General features: G+C 42.2%; 1 protein-coding gene and 1 long non-coding RNA gene across 2 annotated transcripts in view; both read left to right on the top strand.

Moving 5' to 3' along the window:
- Positions 1 to 9,788: 9,788 nt before the first annotated feature.
- LOC309859277 (uncharacterized protein) overlaps positions 9,789 to 15,616 on the top strand; it is a gene marked incomplete at its 5' end in the record, with an annotated part of 89,843 nt that continues 84,015 nt past the window's right edge. Inside the window, 3 exons of the mRNA XM_082719961.1 lie at positions 9,789 to 9,852; positions 11,294 to 11,640; positions 11,905 to 12,389. Of these exons, the coding sequence (XP_082576087.1) occupies positions 9,789 to 9,852; positions 11,294 to 11,640; positions 11,905 to 12,389 (896 nt within the window). The remainder of the gene's footprint in view (positions 9,853 to 11,293; positions 11,641 to 11,904; positions 12,390 to 15,616) is intronic.
- On the top strand, positions 12,408 to 14,143 carry LOC309859400. The gene is made up of 2 exons (XR_014308666.1): positions 12,408 to 12,629; positions 13,712 to 14,143. It is a non-coding gene; the product is annotated as an uncharacterized lncRNA (long non-coding RNA).

Genomic DNA, 15,616 nt, shown 5'->3' with positions numbered 1-15,616 from the left:
GTTCCAGTGTTTGGTAGTTTATATGTTTCAGGGAATTTATCCATTACTTCCAGACTGCCTAGTTTGTTGGCATATAATTTTTCATAATATTCTCTTATAATTGTTTGTATTTCTGTCCTGTTGCTTGTGATCCTTCCTCTCTTGTTCATGATTTTTTTTTTATTTGGTTCCTCTCTTTTCCTTTTGCCAAAGTCTGGCTAGGGGCTTATCAATTTTATTATTTCTTTTATAAAGAAGCAGCTCCTAGTTTCATTGATCTGTTCTACTGGTGTTTTTGTTTGTTTGTTTCTATATCATTTATTTCTGCTCTAATCTTCATGATTTAGGCTTCATTTGCTGTTCTGTTTCTAGGTCCTTTAGGTGTAAGATTAGATTGTATATTTGAGATTTTTCTTGTTTCTTGAGTTAGGCTGGTATTGCTGTATACTTCCTTCTTGTGACTGCTTTTGCTGCATCCCAAAGGTTTTGGACCATTTTGTTTTCATTTTCATTTGTTTTCATGTATTTTCTTATTCTTTAATTTCCTGGTTAACCCACTCATTCTTTTTTCTTTCTTTTCTTTTCTTTTCTTTTCTTTTTTTTTTTTTTAAGAGAGAGAGAGAGAGAGAGAGAGAGAGAGAGCGCGCACAAGCACAGGCAGACAGAGTGGCAGGCTAGAGGCAGAGGGAGAAGCAGGCTCCCTGCCGAGCAAGGAGCCTGCTGTGGGACTCAATCCCAGGACGCTGGAATCATGACCTGAGTCAAAGGCAGCCGCTTAACCAACTGAGCCACCCAGGCGTCCCCCCACTCATTCTTTAGGAGGATGTTCTTTAACCTTCATGCATTTGTGGTTTTCCAAATTTTTTCTTGTGATTGATTTAAAGTTTCATAATGTTGTGGTCAGAAAATATGCATGGTATACTTGTTACAAATTGATGAACCACTATCTACACATCATAATCACCTGAAGTTCATATTTTACCTTAGGATTCATTCTTGTTGTTGAATATTCTGTGAGTTTAGACATATGGGTAATGACATATTCCCATAACTATAATATCATACAGAGTGTTTTCACCACCTTAAAAATCTGTGCTCTGCCTATTCATCCTTCCCACACTTCATTCCCAGGAACCACTGATCCTTTTGAAACCTCCATAGTTTTGCCTTTTCTAGAATGTCATATAGTGGAATCAGACAGTATACAACCTTCTCAGATTGTCTTCTTTCAACTAATAATATTCATTTAACATTACTTTATGTCTTTTCATGATTTGATAGCTCATTTGTTTTTAGTATGAATAATATTCTATTCTCTGGATATAACGTGGTTATCTATTTACATACTAAAGGACATTTTGGTTGCTTCCAAGTTTTGGCAATCATGAATAAAGCTGCTATAAACATTTGTGTTCACATTTTTGTGTGGACATATTTTTCAGATCCTTTAGGTAAATACCAAGGGACATAATTGCTGGATTGGGTGGTAAAAGTAGTTAAGTTTTCTAGAAACTACCAAACTGTCTTTCAGCTACTTAAAGTAGCTGTACCTTTTGCATTCCCACCAGCAATAACCGAGAGTTTCTGTTGCTCTACATCCTCATCAGCATTTGGTGTTGTCAGTGCTCCAAATTGTGGTCATTCTAATAGGTGTGAAGTAATATCTCATTATTGTTTTAATCTGCATTTCCCTGATGACATATGGTGTGGGGCTTCTTTTCATATACTTACTTGCCATCTGCATATAATTCCTTTGATGATGTATCTGTTAAGGTCTTTGGCCCATTTTAAAATCTGGCTGTTTTCTTTTTGTTGAGCTTAAAGAGTTTCTTTGTATGATTTGGATAACAGCTCTTTATCAGATGTCTCTTTTGAAAATATTTTATTCCAGTCTATTTTTCATCTTCTCATTTATTATCTTATGGAGAAAAAGATTTTAATTTTAGTGAAGTCCAGATTATAAATTATTTCATTTATGATTTATGCTTTTCCCCAAAGTTCAAAATTCTGCTGATCCTTAGAAAAAAAAGCAAGTCCAGGTTGTGGGTCTTCTAAGCCGATGGTCAAACCTCCAACCTTGTTTCTCTGTGCAACCAGATCCTTCTCCCTCGAATCTGAGATGTTCTGGTCAGTGGAGACAATGTTAAGTGTCATGTTTTGTCTCCTTGTTTATTCAACTCATGTTTATTGGTGGCTGCTTCATGCCTGGACATGCTTTGAGTGTTGGGGATGTTATCTGAAACAGAATATAGCCCCTCTCTTCAATTCAGACATCAGATGAAAAAATATGAAATTGCAACCATTAAGCATTACAGTATGCTAGAATATTACAGTATGCTAGAATAGCAGAATGTATGCTAGACTATGACAAGATGAGAGTGCTTAGGAAGAGTGGCTAGCCCAACTCTAAGTGGTGGGGATGGGGTGTCAATGAAGTGGCATCTAGGCTGATACCAGACAGATGGTGGGAGATGGTCAAGTAAAGCAGATTCATCTGCCCTGCACTAGCAAAATATGACGTGTCGATTCTTGGTGTTCTGTATAGATACTTCTCTGTTGGCATAATATATTGGTTATTTAGAAAGATGTCTCTGCTCATTCTCTTCTAGAATATTTTATTCTAGAAGTTTAAAATAATGCAATTTAATTTTTAGTAAAAAAACAAATCTTTATCAATTCTTATTTAAATAAGCAACAAATACTATATATCCCCCTTTTCAACAAAATCTGATAAGAAATCAAGTCTTAGTGATGTTTCATTTTTGTTTACTCCTTTCTTTTGTTTCCTTGACCTCTTGTCTTATTAAATATGCACCATTTTCATATTTCACAAAATGTTTGCTCAATATTAAATGGTAAAAGCAAACAACAAGTACATAATAGAATATCATAATTGCCCTATGTGACCAATATCTTCCTTACATTTCTGAAAGTAAGTAATTATTCTGTTCTTTTTTGTAAATGAAAGTTCTTTTAAATACAAATCACTGAGAATTGAAGAAATTTATAATGTTTGTTACCCATTCCAAACCATGCTTTATCCTCCAAATGATTTCACATCAAATCTTGTCTTAGCAGAATTCAAAACCTTCCTGAATCATAATGCCTAGCACTAAAAACTTTATCTCTACTAGAAGAAGATAGCTGGAATGAAAGGTTTAGAAAAGGAAGTATCATAAAGAACACACCTATCTGTTTAATCCTCATTTATTTTAGGTGCCAACAATGTGCTGAGAATATAGTGGTGAATAATTCAGACACCTGATTGCCAGACTGAGGTTATAGCACTGGAGCTTGGGTACACTCAGAGAGAAATCTTGCATCCTTGTAGATACTTGATTATTTCTCCTACTCTTTCCCCAAAGGACCTGTAACTATTTACCAGGGTGACTGTATATTGGGCATAGTGAAGTACCCAGACCTTTCTGGGGATTGTTACATTCTAATTCTGGTCCAGAGTGCCACTGTGGTCCACTCACAAGTGATAAATAGAAATTCTGTGCTGAGTTAGGGTCACAGGGGGCTCCGTGCTTCTGCAAACCAGTTCTGTGCTTAATTTCCCCACCCCTGAGCAAAGGGTTACAACAGTTTACTCAGCAACTATTAATTGACTTCCTGACATTTTCATTGATGCTTTCAAGATCGAAAGACACTCCCCCCAAAGTAAACCTCCCCCCAAACCTTGTCCTTAACTCCCTAGCAAAATGATAAGTAATAAGCCAAAGTAAAACCACAATCTTAGGGCAATCACAGAGAAAAGTATCACCACCAAATATTTGAAAGATACAAAGGTAGTGCCTGCAATCATATGCTCCATGTGACTCACTTGTTTAATTTATGCACAAACTATATGAATTCTGCAAAAAGAAGATTCTCAAAATCTTAGTTCAGTAATTATACAAATTATTGTTGATTTTTCAAAGGTGACTTCATTACTGGAACAACTTAATTGAATCTTAGAAACACTTTCAGTGGGCACTTCATTTCAGTTAACCAAAGGTCATAATCTAAATAACCCCAGGTTACAATGTAGGTAACACTTGCCCAGTGACTATTATGGACTTCTAATACCTCATACCCTTCCAGCCAAACCAGGTCAGACAATAGATCCTAGATATGCTTTCTTAATGGTCTACTAGCACTTCTGGCACCAAATGCTGCCTGATCGATGGCTCAGTAGCAGATAGAACACACCGTGATTATTATAGCATGGAGAAGAAATTATTCAGGGAACTGGTACTTAGAAAAATCATTAGAATAGTTAGAAGAGCATTCTATATACTGAGCTTTCAGAAACCACTTTCAGAACAACTCCCCAAAAATAGCCCACCAGGAGAGCAGTTACCTCGGCCATAAGGGAGGTGGAGTTTCACATAGATTTTGTGGCTTCAGCTTGAGAATCATTCCACTGTAGCCATGACTGGGGTACTGTCAGGTCACTAACTGTTATCCAAAGATCAGGAAGACACTGCCACACCTGCAATTACTGTTCCAGCAAGTCTCAAGTTCAGCATGTCTCTCCTACGTACTCAAGTCCAAGTTCAAAAGTCAAATAGGAGCTTCTGATGGGTGGAGCCCAAATTATAGCTGGGATCCCAGGTACAAAGATGTTTGGGAAGAGTAGATGTTCAGCCTTCAAACTTCTGCTTACAGGTAAAATCTCTAGGAAGAGATCTGGACATATGATGAGCTGGCCACTTGGAACAGTATCTCTCAGGCTGGGTAAACCAAACCTGGCATGCAAGTGCTCAGTAAAGGTTTCTACTTGCTTTTCTACTCTCAGCTTAAGCACCAATTCTTTAAGCCATTTCTGTCCATCCAGACCAGATGAAATTCTCTGGGCATAGGCTCTCTGAAACTCCTACAACTTTTGGTCTTAACTCATTTGTAATTATACAATAGAAGCATCACAAAAGCAGGAACCAAGTATATCTTTTCGTAATATATCACAAGGGCCTCATATGGCCGTTAGCTAATAACCGGTGTGGAAGAAGTGATTATTAATTGAATCGATGGAGGCTTTGTCTCATTTTCAGGTTATATTTCAATAGCATGCTATGGTATCTTAAATGGGTAAAACAATAAATATCCACGTTTCCTAGTTTCAAAATATCTCATTAAACGAATGAGGTACATGGCTAAGAAAATCTATTTTTAAAATAAATCATCTTCCTAGCTCTTTAAGTTGAGATATCAAAATGAGATCTCTAAAATGGAGTTTTATGACATTTCCTGTGTAATGCACATAAAATAACCTAAATCCTGGCCCTTGACTCTCCTAACTTCCCAGAATTCCATCTAATTTTCTAGCTATGTTTAGTGTCTTGGTGATAATTTTATTAGAATAATAAGCGCTTAAGTCACGTTTGCCATGGTTTCAATTCCATGTTTGTTTTTGCAGGTTGGGTTGATGTAATTAGCACTGGTGTTATATGGTACTATGGCCAATATGAAGGGAAGCCTGTAAAGAATGACATTAAAGGTTTTTTTGTTTTGTTGTTGTTTTGTTTTGTTTTGGAGTCCACACAATAGACTGGTTAAGTTTGAATTCTAGGTCTCATGATTTATTATGTTCATGGGCAAATTACTATATTTCACCAAATCCAAACCATAATTAATATCGCTAAGAAAAAAGCATTCCAGGGGCACCTGGGTGGCTCAGTGGGTTAAAGCCTCTGCCTTTAGCTCAGGTCATGATCCCCAGGTCCTGGGATCCAGCTCCACATCAAGCTCTCTGCTCAGCGGGGAGCCTGCTTCCCCCTCTCTCTGATTCTGTCTGCCTCTCTGCCTACTGTGATCTCTCTCTTCTCTCTGTCAAATAAATAAATAAATAAATAATCTTAATCTAAAAAATTAAAAAAAGAAAGAAAGAAGCATTCCAGCTTCATAAATGTTAAATTTTATCTTGGAGGGCTATTTTATCTTAGGATTGGTGAAATACAGTACTCACTCCCTTGACTTTGAGCTTTTCCTCCATGTTTTTACCAACTGGACAACTGCCTGGCTTATAACTGTCTACTTCTCCCCACCTCTCCCATTCTCTGGGAATGGCAGACGAGCAAATGTGGGACCCAGGGGACATCTTTCTGCTGGATGATTTTTGCCTGCTCCTCCCAATTAGTTGGTCTAGGATGGACACTTAATCCAAGTTGGTTGGATAATGGTTTTCTCCCAGAAATTTGTTTGACTAACATTAGCTTTATTTTCTGTATTTTAAAATGTATTTCTAAAATTAAAAAAAATAACACTTTGGAATAGTTTTAGATTGATGGGAAAGTTGTGCCGATAGTATAAATTGTCCCTGTGCAGCCTTCACCCAGTTTCTTGTGTTTAATATCTCACCTTTGCCAAAACTCAGAAATTAACATTGCTACCTTATTACTACCTAAACTCTAGATTTTATTTTATTTTATTTTTTTTCATTAATGTTCTCTTTCTGTTCCAGGACCCAGTCCAGGGTATAACACTGTTTTCATCTGTGTGTCTCCTTTGGTTTGTGACAGTTTCTTAGTTTGTTATTGTTATTTTGTTTTTCATGATGGCCAGTTTTGAGGTATACTGGTTAGGGTTTTTTTTTTTAAGATTTTATTAGAGAGAGAGAACAAATAGGCAGAGCAGACCAAGAGGGAGAGAGAACAAATAGGCAGAGCAGGCTCCCTGCTCAGCGGGGAGCCTGAGGTGGGATTCGATCCCAGGACACTGGGATAATGACCTGAGCTGAAGGCAGCTGCTTAACTGACTGAGCCACCTAGGCTTCCCCTGGTTAGATATTTTGTAGTGTCCCTCAACTTTGGTCTTTCTGTTGTTTTCTCATGACTGGAGCAGAACTGTAGTTTTCTGGAAATAATTCCCCAGAGATAAGGTGCCCTTATCACATCATATCAGGAGGAAAAATATATCCACATGACATCTCCAATTATAACTTTCATCACTTGCTTAAGTTGGTGTCTGTCAGGATTCTCTATTCTTCTTCATGGTTTGTTTGTTTGTTTTTTGAAAGCAAGTCACTAAGTTTTCTTGGCATTTTAAAACCAAACAAATGCAATAGATTCAATCTTTATATAATGGGGGGAGCTGGAAATTCTTGGACTATGCAGGTTGTCGAGAAAGACTGTCTGCAAGGTGGGAAGATACAGCTGACACAAGAGAGACATATTGAGGACGAGTGGGTAGAATCATGACAGCATTTCTGCCCTCTGAGGATCATAAATGTCCCTGTCTTCTAGAGGTTATATTTTGCACAAATAATGTGCCAGAAAATCTCTTTTTTGTCTAAACAAGCTTAGATTGGTTTTCTTTATGTATAACCAAAAAGATGCTAAATAAAAAAGTACGTCCGTGGATTGCTATGAGAATTGAATGACAAATACTGTGCAAAGTGAGTGTCTACCCCGAATGAGATACATAGAAGTACCTGATAATACTTGAGAATCTGAGATCATACATTAAGAACATTTGTTGTTAGAGCAGTGCACTCAATGAGAAGTGAAGAGTTGCAGCTGTATCAAGCCCTTGCTGCTTGTTCAATAACTAAGGAATATTTGTGTTAGATTTAGAGGCAAGTAAAGAGCAGCCTGATATTTGAAGAATGTGATTACCCACATTCTTCTTCCCTGAGGAAAGGACCATCATAGCTGAAGTCTTTTAGCAAGAAGCATCTTTGATTCACAAATACTATGAGCATTTTTAATGTCCCATGACTATCACCTGGAGCAGTTTCTGCCTTGAAGTACAGAGAGAGGGAGAAATGAACATTTATACCTTTAGTAAATATCATTAGTTGATCTGTTATGACATTTATACATAAAATGAGAAAATGATTTGGGGATTAGTGGCTTTGAATTACTCTCACTTAATTCTCCATATTATAAATTATTATTTTTTTACAATGGGAAAAAAGCTATCAAGAAGATAAGCTTTTAATAGCTCTTCAATGAAGCCATTTTGATATTTCCTTTCTCTTAAAGAACCCAGTTATAAATTACTTTGCATTCTTAATTTGTTCTGATTTTCTAAAAGGTAGTTCAGCATGAAAGAAGTACAATGGAGAGGGAGCCCAGTGCCCAAGAGTCTAAAATGGGCTGTCTCTATGTAACAGAAGCAGAATATGCTCCATGGTTAGTGCCAGGATCTGGAAAAACTAGAACTACTAGGTGATGTGGCACAGATCGTACTGAAGAAATTCCAAGTTAGAGAAATTTAGTAAGAAAAAGCAAAGGAGGGAAGAAGGGGTTATAAAAGAGATATCGGGCTTTTGGGTGGCTAAATGGGTTAAAGCCTCTGCCTTCGGCTCAGGTCATGATCCCAGGGTCCTGGAATTGAGCCCTGCATCAGGCTCTCTGCTCAGCGGGGAGCCTGCTTCCCTTCCTCTCTCTCTTCCTGCGTCTCTGCCTACTTATGATCTGTCAAATAAATAAAATCTTAAAAAAAAAATAAAAGCGTTATCTTCAGACAACATGGTGAAATAGGCAGTCTATATCCTATTCCATTCTACCTCTAGCATCAGCCCTGGCCATTTTTTTTTTTTTTTCCTCTTCCTGAAACCAGAGGGTTTAATGTTAGCTCCATGAGTCTTCCTGTTTCAGGTCTAAATATTCACCCTCCCCTTATAATCTGTTAATGCTTCAGCAAGCATCTATTGAACACTGAAAACAATAAAAATGCACACATATATAAATCTGCCCTATTCCCAATCCTCCATGAACTTGGTTCAGTTGGGGAGGAAACCAAGGCTTGTAGATCACTAAAACAAATGGGAGAGTACTGTAAAAGAAGGCAGAGAACGTTAGGGTAAAATATAGCAACAGAACTAGGCAAAGAAAGGAAGACTAATTAAAGCTGTGGATTAAGAAGGTGTGCTGTGACAAATGTTGTGAGTTCCTAGAAGCACACATGCCAAAAGCCGCTGAGGAAGAAATTAAGGAAAAGATCCTGGATCTGATGATTTTACTATAACTATAAAATGTGCTTTAAATGAGATGATTCATGAATCACATTCATTTATTCATATACAAATATTATAAGATTTAACAGAATAGCTTGGATTTGGGGATAAGTAAAGAGAAAAAGGATGACAATCATTTATGTAAATAATACTTTATTTGTATTATGTATTGTATTGTGTATACATTATTGTATAATGTATTATGAAAGACATAATACATTTATTATAGGAAGAACAGTGTTTCCCCCATATGTTCAGACTGGAGGCAGAAGAGAAAAGGCCCACTTATTACCAACGGTTCACATAATGATCAAGTATGTGAAATCAAAAAAGAAAGAATGAGCTTTAAGAATATGGAAAATATTGAGTCAATAGATTATATACCTGAAACTAATAGAAAAGTGTATATTAATTATACTTCAATTAAAAAAAAGAATATGGGAAATGTTCTTTTCCTATAGAGACAGATTGTGGACTGGGGGGGCCTCAGCTGACTGAGGCTCATTTGAGAACTTTAATGAGTGACAGTACTTTGGAAACAACCAGGGTCCTGAAATAAAGATGAAAAGGCAACAAAAAGCAGACTAACTGCTACCCTTAGGCAGGCAAATCAAAGCATCTGAACCTAAAAGGAGATAGAAAAAATCACTTCAAAGCTTTATTATTCTTTTGCTCATTTCTGAATAACTCAAACCAATGGATATCCCACCAGGAGCTTACTGTCCTTTTTTGCTTATGAGGAAACATAGCTGTGGTGGTTATCTATTATTTCTATCTTGCAAGCATCCCCTACCCCTTCTGCTGCTGACTGGATACTTTCCTTTTGAGAGGTTTCTTCCCTCAGAGGATGCACACAAGGGTGCGCATGCAACCCAGGACATCAAACCAGAGCCCTTTGTCAAAGATTGATCAGCTCATCACAGCACAAGGTTTGCTTTCTTTGTAAGATCGAAAACTTGGTCAGCTGTGTAGGGCTGGAACTGCACTTTGGACACAGTCTGATGGAGAATGAAATCAACACAGAAAGCAGCGCTGATACCAAGTGAGAGAGGAAAACCTATTCTTGCTGATGCTGTTAAGCTATGGTTCGGTCCTGTCACCCCTTGTACTTCTGAGGTATGTGCCCTGGTGCATTTCCTTTGTTTGGCTAGGTTAGTTAGAGCCGAGTTCCTGTCCTTTGCTATTAAGAGTCCTGTATGCAATGTTTTCAAATTACATATTTCGGTAGGAAATCAAAGTCTAAACTTTCACATCATAATCTTCCCAGTTCATGATCATGTTTAGTGTCATATTATAGCAAAAAGATATTCAGTCAACCACCTTAGGATTAATTATTGAGAGAGAAAGAAGGAGAACAACCAGGATAAAGATAAAATATATTTTTCATCTTCTTTCACTGCCTACAGAAAGGAATGGGTGAGTTATATGGATGCCCTAAGGAAATTCTATTTTCATCTTCCCAGTGAATCACCCATGGAACATTAGGAAAATGGTGTTGTCATTTCAAAGTGCCTCTAGTCCTGGAGATGCCATCTATTGGAGACATCCTTTAAAGGAAGAATGATTTAAGGAGCTAAAAACTATCAAGTAAAAATCAAACATTAATTGATCATCTGTTTGGGGCTGGACATAACACTGAATTTTAAGTGGGAAAGGGAAGAGGATACTCACGAGAGAAGACAACAACTTTTACTCAAACAGATCTATACCACTACAGTTCTATGAAAAACGTACCCAAGTTAATCAGTGGGGTTAGCAAAACCTCACTAATTTGTAACAACAGCAAAAGAAAGTAGCCTTAGCAAAAATGATATTATAAAATACATTCTAAGTGAAAACATTGCCCTTACAAGATCTCAGTAAATTCTCTGAATAAATAAATAAAAAAATGTAACATGTCACTTTCCACAGAACACATGGAAATCTAAACTATAAATGCCAAGAAAGAAATCAGAAAAAAAAAAAAAAAAAAAAAGTAAAACAAAGCTCCTGATCAGCATTTTTCAATTATTAGCACTCCACGGAGAATTATTCTTAAATTTCCCGAGCCTTTATCTCAGGCAAAGTTATAGATTTGGGGTACTAGGTTATGCAGAAACCACAGGAATTTCTAGTTTGGCTGACTCTGGTTTCAACATTACAGTATGACTCCAGGTAAAAGAAGAGCATCTCTGAACGGCAAAGTTTTTATCTATCAGACTGAAATATTGATTCTCTTATAGGGTAGTTGTGAGAGGTGAATGAAAAAGGCGGGAATTGGAAACATTTGTTAAGTCGCCGTTTAAAGGTGGAAAAATTTCAAAAGTCTATCATCCGGAATTAAGGTAGAATATACTGAAAATTAATAGCGGGGAAATAGTTAATTTGCAGGATCGGTGACTTTGAGAGTTCATGAGGCTGTAAGTGTTGGATGCTCGGGGGACCAAGGAAGAGACATCGGGGCCGACCTCTGCCACGGGACCGACGGAACCCTGGCTGCGCGCCGTTACCAAATGGCCAGGTTCCAGTTCGGGTCTGCCAGCAGAATCCACCCGTCTCCAGTTTGCGCCCGTTGCTTTGCGCAGTTTAAAGCCGGGTTGGAGGAGAAAGGCTGGAGGAAGAACATGGGGCAAAGAAATTACGGTTCGGAAAACAAGAACAACAAAACCAGCAAGATCGGGATGGGTGTCAGCGAAATGCGCCAGGAAGTCATAAACGCCCAGAAAAGAAGTTCACAAGTTAGTAGCTTTCTGGGATGCTGAACGTCTTCGCCCTTTCCTCCTCCTAACAAATCCAAGCAACCCCCTAAAATGATCCCCCCCCCCCCAAATCGGAGCCAATTTCGTTGTGGCAGAGCTTTTTCATCGCTTTAGCCCAACTTTCCTCCGCGTCTTTGGCGACACCTGAAATTGGGCTGCCGGGCAGGCGGGAGTAACCCCCACACCCCCACTCCCCAGCTGCGCGGGCAACCCCGGGGGCCTGGGGAGGAGGCGCTCTGAGAGGTGCGGGCAGGGGCCGGATTGGGCGCGCGCTCCGGTCCCCGCCGCGGCAGCGAGCGCAGGTTCCGGAGCTCCGGGCGGCGGGGACGCGCGTGCGGGAGGAGGCGCTTTAAGCCCGAGCCGCGGTTTCCGCAGGAGCTATTTTTAGCGACGCGTCGTAGGTCTTCTTCCCCGGCTTCCAACGTGGTACCCTCCGGCTCGCAGCCGCCCGTTGGTGGCTGCTTTCCGCCTGTTCCCATCCCCCCCCGCCGCTGCTCGCTCTTGGTAGCGTCCACGCAGGCAGGTCCGGAAACTGAGCATGTGTGGAAGCGCTCGGCGGCCTCGGCGGCGGCGCGGGCAGAGCTGGGCTGCGTCAGGCTGAGCCCATTCACCGCGCGGCCGCAGGAGCGCAGCGCCGGCGCCGCGCCGCCCAGCCCCGCCGAGAGGGGCGCACTCGCCGCCGCGGGGCCCGCCGCCGCTCACCGCAGCCCCCTCCTGGCGACCCGCAAGTAAGTTTGTAAGGTGGTTGGGCGGTGGGACGAAGGTTCTGCGCCCGGGGGAGTCCGGGCTGGCTGGCGGGAGGCGCGGCTAGCCGCTGCCCCGAATGCCCGGCGCCTCGGCGGGCGAGTCGCTTGGCCAATTTGAGAGCCGGCGGCCACCGGGATGCTCGAGCCGGCAGAGCAGGAGGGCTGAACTGACTCTGGCGGGGGCCGAGGGGGCCAACTTGGGCAGAGGGGAAGGACCGCGAGGTGAGGGGAAAGGACCCGGCGAGCGGGCTGGTGCGGGATGGGGAGGCTAGGTTTGGGTGCGGGGGCCCGGCCGAGAAGAGCCGCAGAGGGAAAGCGGGGTGTCTCCGGGGGTTAGGGTGGGAGCGGCGTGAGAGCGCAGTATAGGGGCTGTTGGTGTGTGTGTGTGTGTGTGTGTGTGTGTGAGCGTGTCCTGATCGGAGCGGCAGAGAGGGAAAGTGGGGCGCGTGAAAAGCGGATTTGAACGAGAGCAAAGGACGGTGGTGGAAGGGACAGTAGGTTCCGGAGAAAACAAGTGGACCCGGATAATTTGGGGATTTAGTGCCAGGTTCAGGGCGCTATAATGATGATGCGAGGCAGCCTTGAATCAAGGTCTTTGGAGTGAGTGTGCGAGACCACTGTTGGGAACCGTCTGGAGAGAGATGGATGCAGAAAGTGGCCTGGAAGGGCCAGCTGGAAAATCGTTGAGGGATTTGGGTGAGGAGGAGGAGAGCAGCGGTGCAGAGATCGGATGGAGGAACCGGGCTGCTGGTGGAGCCAGAAGGCTCGGGAAGGGGTTTAAGGCTACGTGTGGTCCCCTGAATACTTAGTAGCGGTCCTCTGAGGTTCATTTGCACCCCAGGCTCCTCCTCCTTTTCCTACCTGGCTTGGTCGCAGGGCCCCTTGCTTGCTCTGGGCGAGCTATTAGGAGATTTGGACATCAGGCAGCCGGGAGGGCAGTTATTTACATGGGAACTGCCTGGGCTTCCCGTAAGTGGTTCCCGGCCTCCTCGGAGTGCAATCTGGAGTCCGAATGTGTGTATGGCAGGGGGCGGAGAGGGGTGGTGTCTCTTCTGGGCCGTAGGAATCCGTGATCTGGCCCGGAGGGTAAGGTGTTTTGGGCTGGGAAGTCAGGCAGAAGTCTGCAGCGTGCAACTCTCGCGGCGGGGCGTGTGTGCGCGAGTGTGTGCGTGTTGCCAGCCCAGGGTCGCGTCTGTTGCTGCAGTCTGTCTCCATGACGAGGAGATCCTGGGATCCACAGGCGGCACGGGGAGGGGATTAAGGGAAACGTGTTTTCCTACGTCTCTTCTATCTCCTTTCCCCAGAGTCACGTTCCTTGCTCGTCCAATGATGCACCTTTCTAATCTCTTCCCGGTCCCCCCGCACACCCCGAACCTGGCTCCAGTCTTGTGCTCTGATTTGGTACCCCGAGGAGGCGGCCGTCCCTTCTGTGCGGTGGGGAAATCCTAGGAGTCCCGGCGGCCAAAAGGGGCTCCGGCCTCGGTTCCTTACCTGGGGCGTCACTCCGGGGGTCCGCAGTTCACTCTGCTGCCCCTGCAGGTGACGCGGTGATGTTGCCCCACGGACTCCGGAAGCATGATGGCTCCAAATGGCCATTGGGACCCAGAAGCCCGGCAGAGTGACCAGCACTCATGGGTTTTCGAGACCAGGGATCTTCCGAGTTTCCCACATGTAAATGTAACTTAAAAGGAAAATAAGACCAGATTAATAGAATAAACAAAAGTCTAATGCAAAAAGCTTTATGCAAAAACGCCTCTTTGACTCGGAAAAATTTCACCCACCAACCGCAAGAAGGGAAGAAGCGTCTTCAGCATACAGGATCGGAAACCGCGGAGATGGGGGGGGGGCGGGATTTGTTACCACGTCTGCGCCTTCTCAGACTCCATCCAGCTTTCTGTGCTCTCTCGCCGTTGCCATATTTTTAGAGAGACTTTACCAGACATAGGGAAATGAGAATGAAGGTGACTCTGGAAACCTGTACCATCTATGGAAGGACTCAGAAAGGGAAAAGTGAGAGCCTAACCTACTGTCTGCGGATACCTAAGAGGGCTGGGCTCTGAGGTGGTTGTGCAACCACCAGAAATAGTTCCTGCATCCAAATTGCAGGGGCAGCAGCAGATGAGAAGGGAGAACTCTAGAAAAGTGGTGAGGAGCATGGTACGGGCTGTCTTGCTGGGTGGTCACTAACCTGTGGAGCTATACAGCAGAAAGGACAACAAGCTTCATGGCCAGGGCACGTCCTCATATTCCATGTGACATTGGCTTTCTCAGTTTCTAGTACAGTAACTATTGAGAGGTACCTTATGAAATATGTCCATGATTCTGGATATCTGAAAGGTGGAGACTGAATAAGGACTTAATGCTGTCAGTTTCTCCTTCTATTACTATGTTTTTTTTTTTTTAATTTTCCATTGATTATTGTTAGAACATGTAGTTAAGGTTAGCCATCAGTTCTGTTCTCCCTGGAGTGCTGTACAGATACAACATAACCTTATATGTTTGCTCGGTTTTGTTTGTTTGTTTGGAGGTCAAGGAGGAGTGATTATTGCACAAATTGATTTGGGTGCCCCCCCCCCCACAAAGGCAGAATTTAGGCTTCTGAAGAGCTTATGATCATGTGGAGGTGAAGTCTTCATTTATAAAATGTTAAATTTTATGTGAAATGAGAAAACCCTTTCCTGTCTATCCTTCTTCTCTTGCACTGGAAATAGGATTATATCCTTGGACTGGTTCTTAGTCCTCAGAAGCATATTTTGACAATAATTTTCCAGGAGGATTGTTTCCTAAGCCCTGGTATGCTTTAAGAAATATTCAGTGAAATCCTTGCTGTCCTAAGGTAAAGGCATTTAAAAAAAGTGCTGAATTGGCTTGATGAGACAGAACTAGGAGAGAGAAATGTTAGTCAATATGGAAGGAGAGAATGACCTGTTACCTCAGGGTATCTTTTTGATGGGCTTAGAATAGTGGTTTTCTAGAGGGGTGATTCCCCCCCACCCCCAAGGTACACTGGCAACATCTGGAGACATTTTTTGGGAAGGGGGGTGCTTCAGGCATCTTGTGGGCAGAGGCCAGGGATGTTGTTAACATTCTACAACACACTGGGTAGTCTCCCACAGTAAAGAATTATCCGACTCCAAATCTTAGTAGGGCTGAATTTGAAAACCCTGCCTTATCACAAGACATGTTTTGAAATAAAAACAACACTTGTT

The sequence above is a fragment of the Mustela nivalis genome (assembly GCF_964662115.1).
Source record: "Mustela nivalis genome assembly, chromosome: 2".
NCBI classification, from domain to species: Eukaryota; Metazoa; Chordata; class Mammalia; order Carnivora; family Mustelidae; genus Mustela; species Mustela nivalis.
Note: the sequence above shows the minus strand (reverse complement) of the source record. Positions and strands in the feature narration are given on the sequence as shown.